Here is a 25,610-nt window from a genome sequence, read left to right as displayed (position 1 = left end):
AATATTTTAGTTTGTTTTTATATACCTTGATTTCATTTCACTGGGTCCCCATGTACTCCTTATTATTTTCTTTTTTAGATTGATTTGGGAGAACGACCTGTTGTCCAAAGGAGAGAACCAGTATCACTGGAAGAATGGAATAAGAACATTGATGCCGAAGGAAGAATTTTAAATGTGGAGAATATGAAGCAGATGATATTTAGAGGGGTAAGTTCTTTGAATATGTATTACATTTTAACTTGATGATATGCAGTTTTCCCCCTTTTACATTTTTTAGGGGGCAGAGAGAAATGAATTTTGATGACTGATAACTTAAAATTGGACAAAGTGATACTCTTGTGAGATCTCAGAGGATTGAGTGGGCAGAGATCATTAAGCCTATGGAAGTTTTTCTTTCCTACTTGAAGTTTTTGTGGGTTATTTGCAAGAGGCATATATCCTTGGATAGTAAGGACTGGATTTAGAAAGACCAATCAGCCCTGCTGTCTGTATTATACAGTCTACAGTATACACTGTATACAGATTAAGCTTTTGTCAACTAAAGTTTTCAGAATCTTGAAGTCAAAAACAATGTAGTATTCATTGACTTGAGCTATTTTTATCTATCAATCTATCTTCTAAATATTAGTCTCCCTGTTTATTTATATGAAATTTTTGCATTCTTTGTCAGTGTATTTAACATGCATGTTTTCTTTAGGGACTTAGTCATGCATTGAGAAAGCAAGCATGGAAATTTCTTCTTGGTTATTTTCCTTGGGACAGTACCAAGGAGGAAAGAACTCAGTTACAAAAACAAAAAACGTAAGTAATAGTCTTTTTTGGTGTACTTCAAAGAAATTCAAATAACTCACCCTACATACAAATTAGTATGGAGGAGTTGGAATAGAGTAGAATATGGGAAAGTAATTTTATTTTCATCATTTCAATTTACAAATTATAGTTATTTCAAAACAAACACTTCTAAGAAGGACCTCATTGCAGTTATGTTGGAGAATTTATTAAAAAATGGTTAAAAAAAACTCCAGTCCACTTGCATAAACATTTTTTTTAAAGATTTATTTATATATCCATACCAGAGCTGGGGTACAGGCCAGAGATGCAGTGGGTGAGAGGATTCACCAGAGACAGAGTGGGGAACAGAACAGGCAGACTGACTGAAATACACTGCTGAGGGGAACAGCGGGCGAGACAGGAGAGGTCTGCTGTGCCATGTGGGTTGCTCCCTGGCTGGCCAGGGATCGAACTCATGCTGCAGAGGCTGCGGATTGCTTCATAGTGGGGTGCTTAACCCCTTGCACCATCAGGGAGGCCCATATAAACATTTTGCATACTTAAAAGATAACTAATTAGATAGCAGTTTTTTAATCTCTCATTCACCTTGACTTAGTTTTTTATATTTTATTATGAAACTATAAAAATTGTCCATAAGGAGTATATTCACTGTTTAGATTAATTACCTTGGGTGCGCTTGTAAAATAGACTGGTTTTTGTTTTGTTTTGTTTTGCTTTTGTGGAGGGGGGAGAGGGTTTCCATTTTTTTTTTTTTTTTAAGATTTATTTATTTATTTATACAAGCACCGGGTAAAGTCAGAAGTGCAGGAGGGTGAGAGAATTCACCAGAGCCAGAGCGGAGAGCAGAGCAGGCAGACTGACGAAGTACACTGCTAAGGGGAGCAGCGGGCAGGAGAGGTCTGCGCGCCATGTGGGACCCTCCCCTGGAGGCCGGGGATTGAACCGGGGCTACAGAGGCTGCGGGCAGCTTCGCAACCCAGCGCTCAACCACTGTGCCACCGGGGAGGCCCCCAGGAGAGGGTTTCTACTTTTTAATAATTTCTCAGATTTGAAAATTTTCACATACCATCTTTTCAGATACCGTTATTCCCAATTTTCATTCTTGCCTTTGATTTAAAGTTCACTCTCAAACATTATGTGCTGCCTATTCAGACTTTGAGATAATTATATCTTTTTTTAGATATGTTCACCATTCCTTCTAAGAGGTTGTCACAGATTTCTAAGTATTACATGGATTGGTAAATGGAACTCATGTCACGTTAAGAAAAATTGTAGATGTATATGTGTATGTGTAATCATTTAGAAATTTCAGCAAAAATATTTAATGACTAGAGTAATTGTTGGTATGATATTAAGGATTGAGTTAAATATTTCCTGAAAATCATATCTAAAATTATTCTATTAGTTTAAACAAAGTTTGTGACATATATAGGTTATTGGGTTTTTTTTTATTTTACTTTAAACTTTTCAGTAGTATATTTATTAAGAATAACTAAACATTTTATTAATTTTATGTTAAATTTACTGAAGTTTCTAGACAAGTCATGCAAAATAGTCATAAACTTTTTTTGAAAGGAGGAGTCTACATTTGACCACAAAATCATGTTAATAGTGAGGGCTATGATGTTTATTTAAAGTTCCTATTTTGGTTCAAACAATCATTTAGAGTGTCTTTCCATTTATCGTGTCTGAATAAAGTTAATTTTAGCTAGAGAGGATAGTCTCAATAACTGGTTAACTGCTTTTAACCACTGCAATTAGATCACCTTAAAAAGGGGGAAAGGAACTCTTAAAATTAAAACTATTCCCCCCTCAAAAAAACAGTAAAATAATATACTCCTGAAGCTACCCCAGACAACTGCATTCACAGTATGTTTCATACTTACACCATAATTGGGGGAATGAATAAAAGCAAAGAGGGACCAGTGTTTTTAAATGTTTTGCTATAATCCAGATACTACTACTGGCCTCTGCTCATTTATAGCAGTGAATCGGGAGAAGACATAGATTTGCAAAAGTGCATTTACTCACCAAAGGATTGAAGATACCTGGGCTTTTAGTCTGTAATGTCTCTTAAGACTGTGTCCATTAATGGCAAACAAAAAAGGGAGAAGACTTGGCAGAACAGAAGTGTTGCACACTTGATGATATTGATGTAAATATTCATGGCATATAACCTAGTCTGTGCGCAAGCTGTTTCTATGACTTGAACTTCGTTAGTCTTCCTCTGCTCTGCTATATCATTTGCTGCTAATGGATCATCTGGATTTGGAGCACTTAACAGAGTCTGGATTGATAGCAGAACTGTGCAGACCTGCAGTACTGGACACCACTGACCTTTTATAATATCTAAACATGTTCTTTCCAATTTGTCTATGTTAGGATGATAAATTTTGGTAATGAAACATACTTTAGGGGCTGTTCCTGGGTATTCATCTGGACGGAATAGTTCAGGTTAAAAATCCCATCCTTAGAGAGGGAAGCCTAGGGGGTCAGCATTGACCATTTGAAAATAATGGATGTTGCTTTCATCTGGTTCTGCTTAAATGCTGGGGATTGGTTCTCCCAGCAAACACTGGGTTTCCCTGATAATCCTGCCTGGCAGCCTGGTATCTTGTCAGATCCCGAGTTCAGCCTGTGGTCCTTTGCTATCATATTTATAAACTTAATCCCACTGGCATCATAAATGCTTTTATGTATTATGTGTTGAAAAACTCAAAAATTTTTAAATAAAAATTTCAAACATCTTCAATGTAAAATTGTTTTCTACAGTGATGAATACTTCAGGATGAAACTACAGTGGAAATCTGTCAGTGAGGAACAAGAGAAGAGAAATTCGAGATTACGAGATTATAGAAGCCTGATTGGTAATTTTTCTTAATAATTTTGGAAATGCAATAGAAGAGTTTGCCTTGAAGTCATCAAAGAGTTCAGAAGTGAGGATACATGCTAGAGTTAGGGTTCAAAGAGAAATCAGAATTGGAGAGTACAATAGAATGTACATTTTATGTTCTTGGTTTTTCCTCTTGCAATAGAAATATGAGTTCAGTCACTATAAGTAGTGATAGATTTCATTTTTATTTCCAAAATGTGAACTTTAAAAAGTGTTTAACTTTATTTGCCTGTTGAATTAATTTCATTTAAAAACATTTTCTTCCTCATTACAATAAGTTTGTGTTTATTATAGAGTAATTAGTAACCATATGACTAAAGGGAAGACAATAAAAGTTTTTTTCTGCTATGCAGAGGTAATTATGGTTAGTAGGCTTGGTTTATAGCCTCCATATCTTCACTAAATATGCATCTATTTCTTTTTTTAATTAAATGACTCCAGTTAGTAAGTTTTTGTATTTGAAGATTGAATAACTGTTCATCTGGGAATAGCTATTCTTCTTCAAAGAGATGCTTGATAGAATTTTACATTAAAATAATTATACTTATTTATAAGAAGTATGTACTGAGTGATCTGACTTTTAGGATAGAGACCAGATGGTATAAGTTATTGGAGAAATGTGTAAGCTGTTGCTGTACATGGTCTACCCAACAAATTTCAGTTTATAGTTTCCATCTTAATGATAAGAAATTTAAAGAATTGAGGGCATAAATGACTTGTTCAGGGTTACATGGTTGATAAGGGCAGTACCCATTTTTAGTGCTCTTAACTTTCTTGTTACGTAGCCTCTATAATTTACGGAAGCTTTGGATAGTAGTGGAATGTCTTAATATTATTATATTGTATTTAGATTCCTGTATCTATAGCTTCATAAATAAAGATAGAGGGATGTCTTTTATCATCACAGTCATCATCACCATTTCATGGAGAAAAACATTTTCTAAATTATAATTGGAAAGCTTAACATGACAGACTAATTTGGTTGTTTTTGCATACATGATAAAAGATGCTGAGATCTTTTTGGCAATAGGAATTTTACTGATGGGGGCCTCCCTGGTGGCCTAAGGATTAAGTCTCAACACTACCACAGTGAAGGCCCACTGTACCATCCTGGGTTTGATTCCCGGCCAGGGAGCTAACCCACATGGTGTAGCAGACCTCTCCTGTTTTGTCCAAGTCTCCCCTTAGCAGTGTATTTCAGTAGAGCTGCCTGTTCTGCTCCCGACTCTATTCTGGTGAATCCTCTCACTTCCCACACCTCTGGCCTACACCCCAGTTCTTCTATACAGAAATAAATAAAACCTATTAAAAAGATAGTAATTTTATTGAAAAAGAAAATTTTTATTTTTCTGAAAAATAGATTATACCAGAATAAAATGTGTCCTTCCTCTGGTTAAGGCAAATAGGTTGGGGATTTTGAGGCACAGAGTTATCTGAACTTTCCAACTGAAACCTAGTGCTGTTTTGTTTCAGTAGGGAAAATGAAAATAGAATTTTTCCCTATGTGAACACAAGGTATTTGAACTAGAAGGGATCTTAGAGATCAATTAACTTGTATTTTCTTTCCACAATCTGTTTCCTCTTCATTTTTTATCAAGCAATAGCAATGATGACTCTGTGATAAAGGTCTCACTTTTTCTAGGAAATTGGAGGGAAGTTTAGATGTTTTAAGTCTCCCATGGTATAATCTGAATGAAGAAACACTTCAGTCCTGTTTTCTTATTTTTAAAAGATAAAAATGAAAAAAACCAGAAAAGATGACTAAATTGTTTTAAGCCTTCCATCTACCTTGTTAATTTCCATACTCTTGACTCATTCATAATCAGATTTAATTCTTTTTTTAAAAAGATTTATTTATGCATACAAGAGCTGGGGTACAGGCCAGAGGTGTGGGGGGTGTGTGTGAAAGGATTCACCAGAGACAGAGTGGGAAACGGAATAGGAAGATTGACTGAAGTACACTGCTGAGGGGAGCAGCGGGCAGATCAGGAGAGGTCTGCTGCGCCATGTGAGTTGCTCCCTGGCCAGCCAGGGGATGGAATTCGTGCTGTAGAGGCTGCGGACAGCTTCATAGGTTGCGTCTTAACCCCTGCACCGGCAGGGAGGCCCCACATTTAATTCTTAATTGGCCTTTCAGCTATACCACGCTTTCTACCAGTAGAAATATATATAACAAGTTGATTTCAGAGCATTGTTTTTTATAGTACTTTTCCCCAAAAATATTATTTGGGGGTCCTCCCTGGTGGCGCAGTGGGTGGAGCGCCGCGCTGTGAAGCTGTCTGCAGCCTCTTCAGTGGGGGTTCGATTCCCGGCCAGCCAGGGAGAGACCCACGTGGTGTGGCAGACCTCTCCTGGCTCGCCCACTGCTCCCCTCAGCAGTGTATTTCAGTGGTCTACCTGTTCTGCACCCTGCTCTGTCTCTGGTGAATTCTCTCACACTCCCGCACCTCTGACCTGTACCCCAGTTCTTGTATAAATAAAAAAATAAATCTTTTTTTTTTAAAAGAAAAATCATTTTTTAAAAAAGGTATTATTTGGAAGATTATCCAAAGTTTTTAAATATAAATTCATTCTATTAAGTGCGCGCGTGTGCACACACACGTAAGGTATAGGCCTTGTAGACTGGTCAGAAAGTTGTATTTTAAGAATGAAGAAAAGCTTCTTAAGTAAATAAATATGAAGGCGCATTTTAAGTAGGTCCATCTCATTTATATTTTATACTAAAGATTTATTTTATGCATACAATAACTGGGGTATAGGCCAGATATGTGGGGGTTTTGAGAATTTATCAGAGACAGAGTGGAGAGCAGGTGGATCTACTGAAATACACTGCTGAGGGGAGCAGCAGGTGAGACAGGAAAGATCTGCTGCACCTTGTGGGTTAGCTCCCTGGCAGGAGCAGACTCATGCGGGGGATTTAACTCATGCTGCAATGGCTGGTGATTGCTTGACAGAGTTGAGACTTTCCTCAGGGAGGCCCCTCATTTATATTTTAAAGTCATTTTTTTCTGCTGTTTGAAGAATGAATCCAGGTAAGAGTAGGAACAGGGAGACCAATTATTGTAAGTGACTCCAAGCAAGAGTTGATGGTATCAAAGATACAGAGAAGTACATGGAATTATATTTTGCGATAAACTTGGTAAGAGTTTCTGGTGTATTAAATGTGAGGTATCAAGGGGAAAAAATAATCAAGGAATGGACTACATTTCTTGAGAAATTGGGCAGTTGGTGTTGCTGCCATTAATGAGATGAGGAGAATGGAATATGGTGAAATTGTATTAAATCTTAGATAAATATACTTCTAGGTAAGACATACCAATGAAATGTCAATTGGGTAGTTGAATAATATGGAGTAGTGTGGGTAGGGGATTTAAATTTGGGTGTAATCCTCAAAGACATCTTTACAGACACATCACCCAAAGCAGTGATAGTGAAGGCAAAGATAAACAGCTGGGTCTACATCAAATTAAAGAGCTTCTGCACAGAAAAAGAGACAATAACAAAAACAAAGAGAAACCCTACTGACTGGGAGAACATTTTTGCACACACTAATGATAAAGGACTGATCACAAAAATCTGCAAAGAGCTGATGAGACTCAACAACAACAAAGAAAATAATCCAGTCAAAAAATGGGCAGAAGAGCTAAAAAGAAACTTCTCTGAAGAGGAAATGCAAATGGCCAACAGACATATGAAAAAATGTTCAACATCACTTGTAATCAGGGAAATGCAAATCAAAACTACAATGAGGTACCATCTCACACCAGTGAGAATGGCACACATTAAAAAACCTAGCAACAGCAAATGTTGGCAAGGTTGTGGAGAAAATGGAACTCTCCTGCACTGCTAGTGGGAGTGCAAACTGGTCCAGCCATTATGGAAAGCTGTGTGGAGATTCCTCAACCTACTAAAGATAGAGCGTCCATATGATCCAGCAATTCCACTCTTAGGTTATTTACCCAAAGGACACAGAAACATTAATTCCAAAGGTCACCTGCACCCCTATGTTTATAGCAGCACTATTTGCAATAGCTAAGCTTTGGAAACAACCCAAATGCCCAGAAACAGATGACTGGATCAGGAAGATGTGGTACATATACACAATGGAATATTACTCAGCAATCAAAAAAGATAAACATGCAATTTGCAGCAACATGGATGGAGCTGGAAGGGATCATGCTCAGCGAAATAAGCCAGAAAGAAAATACCAGATGGTCTCACTGATAGCAGGAATCTAGAAAACCTAAATAAGGGACCAGGAAAAAGAATAACTATAAGAAAGAAAAAATCAAAATCAACAAACAACTATGAACCAGAGACACACTATGGGGGGTGGGGTAGGGAAAGGAGGGATTGGAGTCAAAATCAGGGGGTTGCAATTGTTTGGGGAATATAAAAAACAATTCATTATGGAGAGAAATATTTAAACAAAATAGATGTTGCATTGCACTTGAACAATCTACACACTTTGACTATGCATACTGATAGTAAATAAACTGGAAAGTGAGGCATCTAAAAAAATAAATTGCTACTAAAAAAAATAAATTTGGGTGTAATCAGTATAAACAACCATGGGAATAGACGATATCACATAGAGAAAAACGGGGAGGGGATAAAAAGACCCGGGAACTCCAGTGTTTTAAGACAGTGGTTCCTGTGTTGGCTGCACGTTAGAACTACCTGGTATCTTTTAGAATATCACATTGATTATTATAAACATTCATTTATCCATTAAATAATTATGTAGTACCTATTATACTAGACTTTCCTCTAGGCATTAGAATTCATCAGTGAATGAAACAGACAAAATTCCTGTCCTTAAGGAGCTCTTCCTGTGGGAAAGAACAGATAGTAAGCAAGTAGCATGTGATATGTTAGTGTTAAATACTAAATAGAGAAATAAAGCAGAGAAGAGTGTTAGGAATTTTCTAATGTAGCTTTCTAATGTAATGTAGCTTTAACTTGGGTGATCACGGAAGGCATTTCTGAGGTGATATTTGTGGAGGAACTTGAAAAAGGGAATGGGTAAGCTATGCGGATATAGGTAAAGGGTATTGCAAGCAAAAAGAAAAATTAGATTAAAGGATTAGACTTGTTTTTTCACCCAGGAACTCTGCTTATTTGATGTATAGCAGAAGGTGAGTGTGGCTGGAGTGGTTTAGGGGTAAGTGTAGGGACTGATTATATCAGACAAGAAAAGTTGGAGGAGTAGGTTTAGATCACACAAAGCCTTGTTAAATCATTGTAAAGACTTTTTTTTAATAAAAGATTTATTTATTTATGCATACAAGAACTGGGGTACAGACCAGAGGTATGGGGGTGAGAGGATTCACCAGAGACATAGTGGGGAACAGAACAGTCAGATTGACCAAAATACACTGGTGGGGGAAGCAGCAGGTGAGTCAGGAGAGGTCTGCTGCGCCATGTTGGTCACCTCCCTGGCCAGGGATAGAACTTGTGCTTCAGTGGCTGCAGATAGCTTCATAGATTGCATCTTAACCCCTTGCACCACCAGGGAGGCCCCATTGTAAAGACTTAAGCTTTTACACTGATGAGAAGCTACTGGAGGAGTTTGAACAGAATGACATGATCTGAAAAATCACACTGACTACTGTTGAGAATAGCTGTAGGGATCTAGGATGGGATTAGGCCATTTGAGGCCTTTGCTTTAATTCAGGTAAGACATGATGGTTTCTTGGTTCATGGGCCTACTTGTTTAGTGGGTGAGATTTGATGAAACAGAGGCTGCATGACATGCAGTCATCTGTGCATTATGGATAAGAGGAATAGCTAGCTTGGTTAGACTTGCTGCAGGACTTATATGTGTTTGGAGAAGAATTAGGAGACCAGTGTGGCTAGAGTGGTATGAGTTGGGGTGGTGAATGGAGTAAATGGGTTAGAGTTCTCATGTTGGTCTTACATGTATTTTGAAAGTATAATTGATAAATTATTGTCATTCAAAAGAAACAAGGATGATTTAATGAATTTTAAACTGGCAACTGGAGGGCTTGAGTTGCCTTTTTAAAATTGCTTTAAATTAAGACAGGGAAGCTATTAGAGAAGCAAGTTTGGAAGGAAATACCTGGGATTTCATTTTGGACATGTTAAGTTTGAGAATTCCTATTGGATATCTATAAATTAATATGTGTGGTAGAAAAGGGTTGGAATTTAGTGATGAGAAAGGCTGGAGATTGAAATTTAGGGGTCGTCAATATATGAGTGGTAAGAGACTAGATGAAATTGCCAAGGAAGAGAATGTATTTTGAAAAGAAGAGTTCTAAGAACTGAACCCTGAAGCACTGATACCTAAAAAGTTAGGAGAAATCAGCTAAAGGGACTGAGAACAGGAACAGAGGAAAAAAGATGAAAAACCTGAGTTTCATGTCTTAGAAGTCAAGTATTTGATTTGATGTCCCAGAAGAAAGTATTTCAAGGAGTGACTGGGATGTCAAGTAAGAAGACTTGAATTGACCATTGTGTAGAATAATGACTATCTCTTTGAAGATTCTGATAAGGAGGAGTTTTGATGTAGTTGTGGTGAATATGAGTCTGATTGGAGTGAATTCAAGAGAGAATGGGAGGAGAGGACTTGAAGATGGTATATACAATTTGTTCAAAAAGTTTTGCTCTAAATGGAAAAATTGGTCAGCAGTTAGAGGGAAAGCTGAAGTTAAAGGTTTTTATGATCATGAGTATGATTGATATTAGATGGGAATGGTTATGTAGAGAGGAAAATGGATTAAATTAGAGAGGGAGAAAAGAATTACTAGAGTTGTGTCTTTGGGTAGCCATTAGCGGGTGGGGCTCATGTACACAAGAAGGCCTGGTCTTAGCAATGATCATGGAAGCTCATTTATAGCAATAGGAGAGAAGAGAGAGTATATGGATACAAAGACATAAAAATGTGGTTAAAATAGGAAGCAAGAGGCTTATCTGAAAAGCTAGGATGTCAGGAAAGAAAACATGTTGTAGGCTTGACCAGAGAAGATACAAAATAGTTATATGAATAAGGAGAGAGAATGGATATGGAAAATAGAGTATGATTGACAGGTCCTCTTTAGGCTAGTGGTGGTATACATAAAATGGGGTCAGCAATCATGGTTGTGTTTTTGTTTACTCTTTGAAGTATATCAAGTTAGATGGAGAAATTGGATTTAACGAGGGCTTTTGAAACTTCAGGTTTTTTCTTTTTTGAGAAATACTGCCCTTATAAAATACCACTTTCATATGTCATTTTTGATCCCTCCCCCCACCCCCATTTTTTTTCAGTCTGGCTTGTCAATACTAAATATCAGTGTGACAGGAAAGAAATGCAGCTAGTTCATAAGGGTACAAAAAACTGTTTATCATGTTAACTGCACCTATTAAGACAGATATTCTATATTGACATTATGACTGTAAATAGTACTTGAGTGAACAAAAAAATTAATGTACTTTTACCAACTCTGATATGAAAATGAGAATGTTATGAGACTAACATTTTTAGTTGAAATTTTACATGTACTGCATGTTTTTTTTGGTATTGCTTTTAATTATTTGTTTGAAAAATTATTCTCAATTTTAAATATGTCTGCTTTTATTAAATCAAATATAGTATATTTTAACAGAAATCTAGACTATTCTAATAAATTTTTTGAATGTCCATACAGAATCTAAGCTCATGTTATCTTCTCTAATTAGATCATATGCTATGTAAAATAATCTCCATTTCTTTGCAACAAGTATTGAGAATGTTTTCAAATTATTCCACTTAACGGTAGGGATTTTGTGAGGAAGAAGACGATTACAATTTTTGAACAGAACTGTTTAAATGAGTCATTTTGAATTTCTTTACATTATTTTTTCCTAATTTACTGAAGGATTCAAGTTTGGGGAGTGCCTTATAAAGTCTTTTATGACAAGATACATTTACTAGACATCAGTGCCTGCAAATTGAATTATCAGTACAAGTTGGGATACATTTGTGTTCATGTTTCTAAGTCTGTTTTTAAAGTCATTGAAATCATTTCCAGTAAAATACGGGCTTTCATTTTTTCAAATGAAAATAAATTATTTACAATAATATATAAACTAAGTAATGTATATATAAGAATAAGGGAGTAATTTGTCCTGAAGATGATTATGGAATACAACAAAGAAAGTGGTAATACTTCTCATAATGAATGAAGCAATTAAGAGTGAAACAAATCTCTCTGATTATACTTGTTTACATAGTAGCCTTTTTCATTACTGTTTTCAGGTAACACTGCATATAGTTAGTGTTGCTTTTTATTAATGAAAATGTTTCCTGTTATTCAATTAAAGGAATTCTATGTTTAGATAAAAATTGAAAAAAATATTTAAAAATATTCCCATTGGGAGGTGGTCTAATTCTTATTTTATTTTTTTAAAGGTTTATTTTTTTAAGGTTCTAAAAAACACTCCAGAATGCTACTTTATTGCATATCTGAAATGGAAATTTGATGATTTTTTTTTTAAGTAAAACTTGGCAAGATAGTAAAATTAATAGCAAAAAAGATAATTTTGTATTTGTATGATTTGAACTTTATAAAAATTGTTCTTTGAAAGGTTTTCAAATATGTGATGCTTTCTGTCCTCAGAAAAAGATGTTAACAGAACAGATCGAACAAACAAGTTTTATGAAGGCCAAGATAATCCAGGGCTGATTTTGCTTCATGATATTTTGATGACTTACTGTATGTATGATTTTGATTTAGGTAAGTTCTCCTCTAAAATTTAATTTTAAAAGATTGTAGGTATTTATTTTAGAATTTAAACTTACTAACATGTTAGACATATGTAATAACTCTGTGACCCAGTTTTTGTTGGGTTGTTTCCCATGGCCTGGAGACTTACAAGGATATGGTTTCCAAATTGTGTGCCTAGGAGCACTGGGTTGCAGCAGCTAACTCATGGTGGCAACACAGAATATTTCCAGGTTTTTTTTTTTTAAGATTTATTTTTATGCATACAAGAAATGGGGTGTAAGCCAGAGGTGCAGGGGGGTGAGAGGATTCACCAGAGACAACGTGGGGAGTAGAACAGGCGGATGTATTGAGATACACTGCTGAGGGGAACACTGGGCGAGACGGGAGCTCTGCTGTGCCATGTGGGTTCACTCCCAGGCTGGGGATTGACCTCATGCTGCAGTGGTTGGTGATAGCTTGATAGTGCTGAGACTTTAATCCCTACACTATCATGGAGGCCCTATTTCTAATTTTTGAAGGAAAGAGTGGTGACACATGTAGGACATTGTTCTGATGCCTAGCTGAAGTAGTTCAGGGTTTCAACACTAGATTGTCACATCCCTTCTGATGAAGTTATATCTCATTAATAGGAAGGAGACAAAAGGTTTTAGAAGTGGACTGAATTCAAGGAAGAATAATTTTTCGTTTATGCAAAGACACTATATGTTTATATGGGAGGTATCTTTTTTTACAGTGTATTGTTCATAATGATGATCCTTAATAACCAGTAAAAGGTTAAGTTATTAACCTTTGAATTAATACCTTTAAATTAAATACCTTTAAATTAAAGGTACAATATTGTAAGAATGAAAGGCAGTGTCTATTAAAAAAGACGCTTTCTAACCCCTAAGATTTTTCTTTGGTATTCCAGGGATAAGCTTCAGTTAACCTGGAAAATTGACCTACATGTAGATGAAATTTTTCTTTCCAGTTTAAAAAGGTGTACACTAGGATGATAAAGAGCTCATTTCTTACACCTCCCCACTGAAACAAATTTGCTATGAAAATAATTTTAGGGAAGTGCTTTAGAAATTGCAGTAGTGCTGATTAAGATGTTCATCCGTCAGCACCAGCATGGAGTCTGAGTGTCACTGAATGCTAAGTTAAACAGCTTTAATCTTTTTTTAATTAAAAGGAATTTGTACATTAATTCCACCCCCACAACTCATGACATACCCCAAAGAACATCATGTATAAAATAAAACAGATTAAAAGCAGCCCGAATATGAAGATTAATTTGACTACTTGCTTCAACTAAGACTTGTAGAGGAAATATGGTAGTGATCCCATATGAAGAAGACCCTAAAGGATTAACTTCTTGGAAATTTTTACTCATTCTGTCTTTATAATAAAGCACTTTTTTCCCCCCAGAGGAAAAGTGCTACTATGTAATCAGGCCCACAAAGTAATACTCTTTTGCTCTTGGTTGAACTCTTGTCAAATTTCCTTTGCATTTTAGTGTTAACCTTTATATTTGTCATTGTTTTCACTGTGTTAATGCCATGTAGGGAAGTTCTGATGATAACATTTAGTCTTCTTCCAGTCTCTTTATTTTGGTGTGAAGTGTTGTATTCATTAGGGTCTCCAGGTAAATAGAACTGTTAAAGTTTGGCAGAGAGCAATTTCTACTTTCCTCTACTTTTTGATTCTCTTTAGTTCCTCAGCAGATTGGATGATGCCCACCCACATTGGGGAGGACATTCTGCTTTATTCATTTCATCAATTCAAGTACAAATCTTCCAGAAACACCTTCACAGACAAGCCCAGAAATAATGTTTAAGCAGACATCTGGGCAGCCTGTGATAGGTTAATACAAAATTAATGATTATTTTCTTTTTTTTAATCAAAGGTTGTAATTATTGTCATGACTGGGAAATGACAACAGCATTCATAGAGAAGCTGGCACTTAGATAATCATGTTACATGCCATTTTTTTCCTGGCACTTTTCTCTAAATGTGTTGGTCTCTCCATTGTCTGTTACTGCAATGATAAGATGCTGGGTATAGGAACCCAAGTGTCTCCTTGTGCTACTGTGGGTAGAGTTATATTTTCCCATAGAATGTATAGTGTAGGCAGGGTCAGTTTGTAATAGGCATAATGGTAGAAGGCAGGGCAGAGGCTCAGCAGATTGAGCAAAATTTTTATTTATAAGGCAGTTGTGAGGTGATCTAAATGCCTCCCTCTATTATACATTTAATCTGAATTTTCTCAAGAAACTTTGGCTTACATGCTCTGTGGGGTAGTTTTTAAAGTTTTCTTCCAAAGTAGGAAGAATGATGGCATATTGTACATCATTTCTAGCAGAAATCACCCTCCCGCTTTAAATATATACTCTTTATTTATTTTTTTAAAATAAATTTTATTTTTATATTCCCCATATAATTGCAACCCCCTTATTTTGACCCCAATCCCTCCCCTCCCTGCCCTCCACCCCCCATAGTGTGTCTCTGGTTCATAGTTGTTTGTTGATTTTGATTTTCACTTTCTTATAGTTATTCATTTTCCTGGTCCCTTGTTTAAGTTTTCTAGTTTCCTGCTATGAGTGAGACCATCCGGTATTTTTCTTGTTCTTTCTGGCTTATTTCACTGAGCATGATCCCTTCCAGCGCCATCCATGTTGCTGCAAATTGCATGTGTTTATCTTTTTTGAATGCTGAGTAATATTCCATGGTGTATATGTACCACATCTTCTTGATCCAGTCATCTAATTTTGGGCATTTGGGTTGTTTCCAAAGCTTAGCTATTGTAAACAGTGCTGCTATAAACATAGGGGTGCAGGTGCTCTTTGGAATGGATGTTTCTGTGTCCTTTGGGTAAATACCTAGGAGTGGAATTGCTGGATCATATGAAAACTCTATGTTTAGTAGGTCCAGAAATCTCCACACAGCTCTTCATAGTGGTTGGACCAGTTTGCCACTCCCACCAACAGTGCAGGAGAGTTCCTTTTTCTCCACATCCTTGCCAACATTTGTTGTTGCTAGTTTTTTTAATATGTGCCATTCTCACTGGTGTAAGATGGTATCTCATGGTAGTTTTGATTTGCATTTCCCTGATTACAAGTGATGTTGAACATTTTTTCATATGCCTGTTGGCCATTTGCATTTCTTCTTCAGAGAAGTTTCTTTTTAGCTCTTCTGCCCATTTTTTGACTGGATTATTTTCTTTGTTGTTGAGTCTCATCAGCTCTTTGCAGATTTTTGTGATCAGTCCTTTATCATTAGTGTTGGGTGCAAAAATGTTCTCCCAGTTGGTGGGGTTTCTCTTTGTTTTTGTTATTGTCTCTTTTGCTGTGCAGAAGCTCTTTAATTTGATGTAGTCCCAGCTGTTTATCTTTGCCTTCACTATCACTGCTTTGGGTGATGTGTCTGTTTCACCTATATTTCCTTCTATGTATTTTATGGTTTCAGGTCTTATGTGTAGTTCTTTAATCCATTTTGAGTTGATTTTTGTGTATGGTGTGAGGTAGTGGTCAAGCTTCATTCTTTTGCATGTAGCGACCCAGTTTTCCCAGCACCATTTAAATATATGCTCTTTAAATGTCTTTAGTGCACACAGATTTGGAGGAGTGATAAGAGCATTTGCTTTAGATCTGTACATTTAAAAAAAAAGTTTTATTTATTTGTGCATACAAGAACTGGGGTACAGGCCTGAGATGCGGGGAAGTAAGAGGATCACCAGAGACAGAGTGGAGAACAGAACAGGCAGATTTACTGAAATATATGCTGAGGGTAGCAGTGGGTGAGTCAGGAGCGGTCTACTGAGCCATGTGGGTAGCTCCCTGGCCGGGGATCGAACTCATGCTGCAGTGGCTGCGGACAGCCCCATAGTTACATCTTAACCCCTTGCGCCACCAGGAAGGCCCCTGTACAATTTTTTTTTTTTAAATCAAGGGTTGTAATTAGTGTCATGACTGGGAAATTACAAGACCAATAAGAGAAAGGTGGTTAAAATGGCAGTTTATAGATACAAAATATTGATTTGATTAAACCCATTTGTTAACTTTGACTGGGTATAGAGTAATAAAAAAAGAAAAGGGAATATAGATACGACTATTTAAAAGAGGCACATAATTGTCTTGTGACTCTTTTTGTTTAGATTATCACTGATTTGGTTGCGAAACTGCTGGACCCTATGTAGTTCTTATTTTACTTGACTTTGATGCGGCTTGGCATGGTATACTACTCTGTACTTGCAGCTTTCTTTCCCTTTACTTTCACAGCATGCTCTTCCCTTGAGTTTGTGCTTTTATATTTGATGTTCCTCTGAGTTTTTTTCTTCACCGCTCTTTTTCATGAAGTTCTTGCACATTATTATTTTTCATTACCAAACCACACCCAACCAACAAGACACCTATAGTTCTCCACCATAGTCCGTTGGGTGCCCACCATACTCTGCTCTCCCCCGTCCACTTCTGGTAGCCTCAGTTCTACAATCAGGTTTCTAGGATTTGTGAATGGTTTGACTTTACCTGACCTTTGCTTTGTTTCTCAATATTCAACACATAAGTGACACCATTTCTCCTTCTGACTTAACAGTGTAATCCTCTCCAGTTCCTTCCATGTTGTCCAGAATGGCAAGAATTTATCTTTTTTTGTAGCTGACTAGTATTCCATTATCTGTGTATACACCACATCTTCCTATTCCACTCACCTGGAATTGGACACTTAGGTTGTTTACAAAACTTGGCTATTGTAAATAGTGTTGCTTTGAATAAAGAATTGCACATATTCCTTTAATTGGTGTTTTTACATTCTTGGTAGAATGCCAAGGTAGGTACCCAGGGGTGGAGGTTGATACCTAGGAGTGGAGTTGTTGGATCATATGATAGATGTATACTTTTAATATTTTGAGAAATCTTTATACTATTTTCCATTGAGGCTGGACTACTCTACACTCCTACCATCATTGAATGAGGGTTCCTTTTTCTCTACATTTTTGCCAACACTTCTGTTTCTGGTCTTTTGATAATGGACCATTCTCACTGGAGTGAGATGATATTTCATTATGGTTTTGATTTCTTGCACATCATTTTAAAATAATATTACCCACTCCTAATAGTGATGTCTACACTGAGACATACTAGCGGCTGTGTATTTGCTTCAGTTTCATTTAAAATAACTCATCATTCTTTTCTTGGTGAATATCAATATCTATCCCCCCCTTTTTTTTAAAGATTATTTATGCATACAAGAACTGGGGTGCAGGCCACAGGTGCCGGTGGTGAGAGGATCCATCAGGAACAGAACAGGCAGATTGACTGAAATATACTGCTGAGGGGAGCAGCAGGCGAGTCAGGAGAGGTCTGCACCATGTGGGTCACCTCCCTGGCTGGGGATTGAACTTGTGCTGCAGTGGCTGCGGACAGCTTCACAGTGCTGCGTCTCAACCCCCTGCGCCACTAGGGAGGCCCCCCTATCCATTTTGACACCAAAGAAAAGACAGAATTTTGGGACCTCCCTGGTGGAGTGAGGGATTAAGTCTTAGCACCCACTGCAGCACAAGTTCGATTCCCTCAGGGAGGTGACCCAGATGGCACAGCAGACCTCTCCTGTCTTGCCCGCTGCTCCCCTCAGCAGTGTATTTCAGTCAATCTGCCTGTTCTGCTCCCCACTCTGGTGAATCCTCTCACCGCACCCCTACCCCCTGCACCTCTGGCCTGAACCCTAGCTCTTATATGCATAAACAAACAAACATTAAAAAAAGATAGAATTTAAGTGAAATGCTGGTGATATGCACAAAGAGAATATGTAAAGTTTCGGTTTTCAGAGACATGATTCTTTTCCCCCCTTTTCTTAGGATATGTACAAGGAATGAGTGACTTGCTTTCCCCTCTTTTGTATGTGATGGAAAATGAAGTGGATGCCTTTTGGTGTTTTGCCTCCTATATGGACCAAATGGTAAGAACAGGAGTTCCTCCCTTTAATCAACTGAATTTGAAATTTGTAATTGTATTTTATCTTATTTATATAAGAATGATATTTATATTTAGTTATTTATGATAGAACTTAAAAAAATTGACTCAAGTCTCTTGTTTATTTCTTTTTAAAAATAGCCTTTTCAAGAAACTGAGAGATACTGGCATTATTTTTAATACAAAAAGTAGTTAGTAAATATTTGTAGAGCTGGAATAATAAGGATTTAATATTGGTAAATGCTTATGTTCTGCCAAAGAGCCATGAGTCATTAAAGAATAGTGATGAAATAGATGAATTCAGTTCTTGTGAAGTAGTTGAACTTTCATATCTGTTTCAGAGATAAAGCTTAGTCATGCAGAGTAATATCCTTACCTTTTGTGAACATTTTGGATTTTGTCATTATAGTAACTGATTTTTCTCCAGATGTGTAATGATTTGTAATGCTGACACTTTCTTAGTAATTTGCTATTATTTTTTTCTGAAGCATGTGATTATTAGAGTTGAACTCTTTCTATATATACATATTAGTATGAAGTACATTTTATCTTATCACTGATACATTTTCTAAACAATTCTAATACAATAATATAGAGAGACTATTAGCAGGGAAATAAAATAGAACAGTCTTCTCAAGTAATCTTTTGCAAAAGAAAAAAATAGCAGAGGGTCTAAGTGTAGATAAAAGCATATGAAATCCAGAGACCTGACCTAATAGGTCACTGAAACTGTTTAAAAATAAACCTGCTAATATACTTGATGCTCAGCCTTTGGTGCTGGATATTGAAGTAGCATTCTTGCAAGGGATAAAGATTTTGAATATGTAATCATGTAAAATGTTTCCCTGTAGTATATGTTTTTACTCAGTAACAACCTGAAATTTGCAAGTGGTTGGTACCCTTCTCTTTTTTGTTTATCCCTTGCTTGCCTATTTTTCTTTCTTCTTTCAATTTTTCTCACTTTTATCTCCTATCCATAGTTCTAACTCATCCTCACTTCTCCTAGTCCTTTTCCAAATACATATCTGATAAGATTTAAAAGTTTTTAAATGTTCTTTTAACTATAAAATTAATAAATATTCAAGTTTCTTTGTCCTTTACCTGAATTAGTGTATTTGGGTTATTTGGAAGGATTATTAAATACAGTAATCTGGTAATATCATAGTTTATCTTTTTTACCTTTTTGATTGATTTTACCTGCCTTCTTAGTTCCAATTACTCCCAAGTGCTCTAGAAACCTGAGGCATTTGTTATAAAGGTCTGTACAACTGATACTAATTTTTTAAAAACTGTTGTCTGCTTTCATTGTGATTTTGTTGTTTCTCCTCTTTTCAATAGAGCTAATGTTTCTTGACAAAGGGATCATGTCTGTTTAGCTAGTTCTCTAGTATGCTTCCAGAATTTTCCTATTGCCTGACATGAGGTTTTTGTTCAACAGATTTTTCTAGAATAAACACATGGATATTTCCCCAGAGCTTAGTTTAGATCTCTGCTTGTGGTGTAGATTCCAAAAGAATTGACATAAACATACAGAATTAGCTTTTTACAATATTTGTTTTCATAAAACTGAACCAATATTAGTATGTTCAAATACATTGTTTTATTATGCCAAATATATACATACATGCATGTATACATGCATATATGTGCATGCATTTAACTCAAATCTAAAAAAAACTTTCTGAATATCTGTAATATCTGTCATTTTTGTGTATGAAGGTTCAAGTTCTTTGTGTTTTTCACAGTAAATGTTTTCTGTGTTTGCCTTTTCCATTGAGATGGTCTGGGGATTTTTCTGGTCTTTATTCTAAAAAGATCTCTTAATATAGTGTATTTGTCTACTAAAATCTTTTTTTCATAACAGTTGAAAGAAAGGGTAATACGTCATAGTGAAAATAATCTGTATGGTTACTTTTCACTGCATAGCTATTGTTTTGGTGTCCTTAAATCTGGGCTGCTGCTGTTTGACTACTTTTTGTTTCACAGCTTTATTTCATGTAAGTTTTCACCTCTTTTGTGATGGCTGAACCTAATGTTCATAGATTTATTTTTGTTGATATTTACTAACATCTGGTGTAGGTTTAGGCAAAGACTTTGTTATTATGGAAATATTTGCAAAATGATCTAATGAACTTTCTTATATCTGCCATCCATTTTGCCATATAGTCTAGTCCCTCTCTTCTCCTCACTCCCCTCCCCATTATGTTCATATATATTTATTTACAGATATAGCTGAAGCCTTTGTATATCCATTGTTGATCTTATTTCCCCTTTGCTAGGACTAGCTACTTTTCTGAAGTTGGCTTCCGTTATTTTGGGAGTGTTTCTTTTTATAGCAGGGTGGCTAGTAAGGGCTATGCCATGTTGGTGCTCCCAAACCAACTCAGGCCTTTGTCTGTGTCACAGTGAGAACTATGCTGTTAATCAGAGTTAATTCTGCCTTTCCCTACAAGTTCATCTGGTAGATATGCAGAAACTGTATCCCGGTAGCTTGCATTAATCTGTTAAATTGTTGCTTTAAATCATTGAAACCAGTTTATTAAGAATCATAGCCTTTAAATATATTTACTATTATATAAATATATATTCTTTTACCAAGCATATTGCTTTCTAATCTGATAGATTTTCTAATCAAGCACTGTTAAGATCTCTAAAACTAAAAAAGAAGTGTGAAGGAGATGCTGTTCCTAATCTTTGCACAAGTGTTTGGGCAGTAGGTCACCCTAGAGGGGTTGGGACATATGTGTTAAAGAGATTATAATCATCCAAGAAGCCTTCAAAGTCTCTTGTAATATCACATATCATAGCCTTTTACACTTGTGGAAAATTTAAAGTGTAAAATGCGGATGATGTTTTAATATTGTAATGAGAATGGCTTTGATTTTACAGGATCCCTAATGTCATCAAATCTAAGAAATAGTTAATTCTTTAAAATGAGTCACATGTTCAAGTTATAATTAGTTTTGTTGCATATGATAATTTGAAGAAATATTTAACAATGGAAAGTGATTTGATAAAAGTTTATTTTCCAGATGTGTGGTCCTGTCTCTTATTTGATATAAAGACATAAGTATACCCTATCAGTCAGTCTGCTGCTGCTGTCTATGTATTCTTTATCTAAACCAAATGATAAGAGGGAAAAAGTAATCCTTAGTTTGATACCAAGGGTTTTTTTTATCCATTCCTTTTTAATGTTGCTTTAGCTTTTTAATTAGTTGAGATTTTTAAAAAAGCATAACTAATGTGGTATAAGTCCAGCATTTGTCCTTAGACTCGTGTTTTAGTTATCAGCGACTATGTACTATACTACAAAATATTGATAACAATTGCTTATGTGATAATATTCATTTCCTTTTAAAGCATCAAAATTTTGAAGAACAAATGCAGGGCATGAAGACCCAACTAATTCAGCTAAGTACCTTGCTTCGATTGTTGGACAGTGGATTTTGCAGCTACTTAGGTACGTTTAGTATATCGAAACAATACCCAGCAGAATTTAGGATAATACACAGAAAAAATATAAAGACATACATTTTAAAGACATACAACTTTACTGCTGTTGACTGGGTTCCTTTGAGGAATGAAAGTGTAGAACCAAGCAGATTGTCTTTGTATAATTCTGCCTTAAAAAGCAGTATTCATAAAATGAATTATTTGTTGTTATTGGTTATTTTTCTTTTGAAGAAGTTAGCCTGCAAATTTGTATTGTTTTTTGATTTAGTAGAAGGCAGTTAAAGATACAGGACTTCTAATAGTCTAAGATGCAAAGAATAATTTGAGTTTGAAGTAGGTCTGAAATAATTAACTTAAGAGTAAGCCATGTATATTTCTTCTGTATAGAATCTCAGGACTCCGGATACCTTTATTTTTGCTTCAGATGGCTTTTAATCAGATTTAAAAGGGAATTTAGTTTTCTGGATATTCTTCGATTATGGGAGGTAAGTTCTTACATTATTATATTGATCATGGAATGAAAACATTCATTGTGGGGTATAAATGAATTGTAATAGTCTGAAATTCCTAAAGGCAAGTAAGTTACAAAATTCTGATGGTTTTGTAGTGTCCTCTTAAAAATTAATCATCTTGAACTGGATGGCTGGTCTTTGGAACTTTTTTCTATTTATCATAGTTTTATGAGATTTGGGGCCAGTAGGTTTCCCAGAACCATTTCTCTCTCTAGACTGTTTGTGTTCTTTCCTGGGAGACTTGACTTTATGTGAGACTTTTGCTATGTTCTAATACAGGTTTATACAGAGTTCAAGGAAGCTTTGCTACACCATTCAGTTGAGATGACTTTTTTGTAGTCAAAGGTTTTGGGAGAGAACTGACATTCATTTTTCTTTCTTCTTCTTCTTTTTTTTTAAAGATTTATTTATTCATACAAGCACTGGGTACAGTCAGAAGCGTGGGAGGGTGAGAGAATTCACCAGAGCCAGAGCGGGGAACAGAACAGGCAGACTGACGAAATACACTGCTGAGGGGAGCAGCGGGCGTGGCAGGATAGGTCTGTTGCACCAAGTGGGACCCTCACCGGTGGCCGGGGATCGAACCGGCGCTACGAGGCTGCGGGCAGCTTCGCAGCCCAGCGCTCAACCGCTGTGCCACCAGGGGAGGCCCTCATTTTGCTTTTTATTAAAAAAATTTAAGTTGGAATAAAATATTAAGACTGATAGAGCAAACAAATATGGAATTTTGCCAAATTTACTTCTTTTTTCTCTTGCTCCAAGAAATAAAAAAAAAGATATAGCTAGTGTTGGTAATTACTGCTCCAAGTCCCATTTCTTTGTCCCTGTTGTAGAGGATATTCATGGTCATTTTTTTTTTTTTTAAGATTTTTATTTAGTTATATATGCAAGAGCTAGGGTACAAGCCAGAGGTGTGGGTGGTGAGAGGATTCACCAGAGACAGAGCACGGAACAGAATAGGCAGATTGACTGAAGTACACTGCTGAGGGGAGCAGTGGGCAAGCCAGGAGAGGTCTGCTGCGCCATGTGGGTAGCTCCCTGACCGGCCGAGGATCGAACTTGTGCTGCAGAGGCTGCAGACAGCTTCACAGACTGCATCTTAACCCGTGCGCCACCAGGGAGGCCCCAGGGTCATGCTTTTGATACATATCCTTTTTATTTCATTTTGTACCCAGGATAACTCTTCATGAAAAATAGAAAACAATTGTTTTCTTCTCAGATATCTGTTAATTATTAACAGGGCTATGTCCTTTTAAAATGGAACATTTATATAATGATTGTTTGTTACCTAGTCTTTTTTTTTTTTTTTTTAAAGATTTATTTATACAAGCACTAGGTATAGTCAGAAGCGCGGGAGGGTGAGAGAATTCACCAGAGCCAGAGCAGGGAGCAGAACAGGCAGAAGGACTGAAGTACACTGCTGAGGGGAGCAGTGGGTGGCAGGAGAGGTCTGCATGCCATGTGGGACCCTCGCCGGTGGCCTGGGATGGAACCGGCGCTGCAGAGGCTGCGGGCAGCTCTGTGTTTGAGAAATGGGGAGTAAAATCTACATGTTCTTGACATGGAATATGTTTATCAATTTTAAATTAGTATCTCAACTTCTATTTTAAAGGGTGAGTTGGGAATACTTTCACCACAAGCTATGTAATCCCTCAATCTGTGTTTATCAAATAAATCATAATGTTTAATGAAATTTTTGAGGTTAATTGCATTGTAATTAAGCTTTCAAAAATTGGATTTAGTCTGAAAATTATTCAACTCGATTTACTTCTGGTGAAAGAAATAAAAACATTTTAAGTATGCTTTAATAGTATTGTATTGTCCATGGGGTCTTTTTATCTTTCAAAAAAGATACTAGGAATATTAACTAGAGGAAAATTAGGACCTTTCAACATTTGAAAGAATTACTGATAATTTGAAAGAAATGCAGCTTTTGAGTAAATGTTAATTTATATGCTTGGGTGTGAATTTTGGGTAGTTGATTAAGCTTTTGTTACAGTCAGTGATACTCTAAATTAAATAATATGATGCTTATAATGTAAAGCTATCTCTAGTTTTTGATTCTATGTACTGTGTAACTGAGGCCTTTTTATTTCAAGACTTATATATTTTTTTTTTTTAAACTTCAGGGACTGAAGATAATTTAAAAATGAGAAACTGAAAGTTAAAAAAAATATGAAAATGCCTGTAGCACTTTTCTCTAACTCTTTTCACCTTAAACTTAACTTGATGACTGTGGCTTCTAAATACAATTTATCATATTGATTAGGCTCACTGATTTGCTTACTGTAGTTACTAAAGAATCGTATTGAAATTAATCTGAGGTATACAGTGCTAAATTTGTTGTTGTTTTGTAGGTAAAAAGTAAGACTTCCTTTCTCCTGTCCATCATTTTATAACTAGAAAAATGGCAGACTATTTCATCTAAGCATCTTCTGCTTTGCATGGAAGTCATTCAGAGTTCATCACTGTATCTGTGGAGGAAAAGAGTTTAGAAATGATATAGTTCACTAAATGGTTGTTCTGTTTTTGTAGGTAATGTGGACTGATCTACCATGTAAAAACTTTCATCTTCTTCTCTGTTGTGCTATTCTGGAATCAGAAAAGCAGCAAATAATGGAAAAGCATTATGGCTTTAATGAAATACTGAAGGTAGTTATTGCTTTAATGTAGACTCTTTATTTTTATTATTTATTTATATTTTTTTCCTTTTTAAAGATTTATTTATTTATACAAGAACCAGGGTACAGGCCAGATGCGTGGGAGGGTGAGAGGATTCACAAGAGAAAGAGTGGGGAACAGAACAGGCAGACTGACGAAATATACTGCTGAGGGGAGCAGCGGGCGAGACAGGAGAGGTCTGCCATGCCATGTGGGATTCTCGCTGGCCGGCTGGAATCGCACCCGCGCTGCAGAGGCTGAAGACAGCTTCACAGTGCCGCACTCACCGCCTGTGCCACCATAGACCCATAGACCCCTTTTTTAAAGACATTTATTTGTGCATACAAGATCTGGGGTATAGGCCAGAGGTGTGGAGGGTGGGGTGAGAGGACTCACAAGAGACAGTGTGGGTTGCTCCCTGGCCGGGGTTCGAACTCGTGCTGCAGTGGCTGCGGTTAGCTTCTTAGGTTGTGTCTTAATCCCTTGCGCCACCAGGGAGGCCCAGTAATGCTTTCAGTTTTATCATTTTATTTTATTGATTCATTTTAGCATATCAATGAATTGTCCATGAAAATTGATGTGGAAGATGTGCTATGCAAAGCAGAAGCAATTTCTCTACAGATGGTAAAATGCAAGGTAT

The 25,610-nt window shown here is 36.4% G+C and overlaps 1 protein-coding gene and 1 pseudogene across 2 annotated transcripts in view; one reads left to right on the top strand and one right to left on the bottom strand.

Moving 5' to 3' along the window:
* The window catches only part of TBC1D15 (TBC1 domain family member 15), a 60,804-nt gene that overhangs the window by 33,077 nt on the left and 2,117 nt on the right, over nucleotides 1-25,610 (top strand). For both annotated transcript variants that reach the window (XM_037513978.2, XM_037513976.2), the window contains 9 exons: nucleotides 79-207; nucleotides 698-801; nucleotides 3,565-3,659; nucleotides 12,286-12,402; nucleotides 18,230-18,330; nucleotides 21,705-21,804; nucleotides 22,185-22,282; nucleotides 24,845-24,961; nucleotides 25,520-25,606. In XM_037513978.2, coding sequence (XP_037369875.1) covers nucleotides 79-207; nucleotides 698-801; nucleotides 3,565-3,659; nucleotides 12,286-12,402; nucleotides 18,230-18,330; nucleotides 21,705-21,804; nucleotides 22,185-22,282; nucleotides 24,845-24,961; nucleotides 25,520-25,606 — 948 coding nt within the window. The remainder of the gene's footprint in view (nucleotides 1-78; nucleotides 208-697; nucleotides 802-3,564; nucleotides 3,660-12,285; nucleotides 12,403-18,229; nucleotides 18,331-21,704; nucleotides 21,805-22,184; nucleotides 22,283-24,844; nucleotides 24,962-25,519; nucleotides 25,607-25,610) is intronic.
* Nucleotides 2,849-3,473, bottom strand: LOC119248140 (ubiquitin-conjugating enzyme E2 N-like; annotated as a pseudogene).

Source organism: Talpa occidentalis, unplaced genomic scaffold (assembly GCF_014898055.3).
Source record: "Talpa occidentalis isolate TD23 unplaced genomic scaffold, MPIMG_talOcc4v2.1 talOcc4.16, whole genome shotgun sequence".
NCBI classification, from domain to species: Eukaryota; Metazoa; Chordata; class Mammalia; order Eulipotyphla; family Talpidae; genus Talpa; species Talpa occidentalis.
This window is presented reverse-complemented; position numbering and strand designations above follow the sequence as displayed.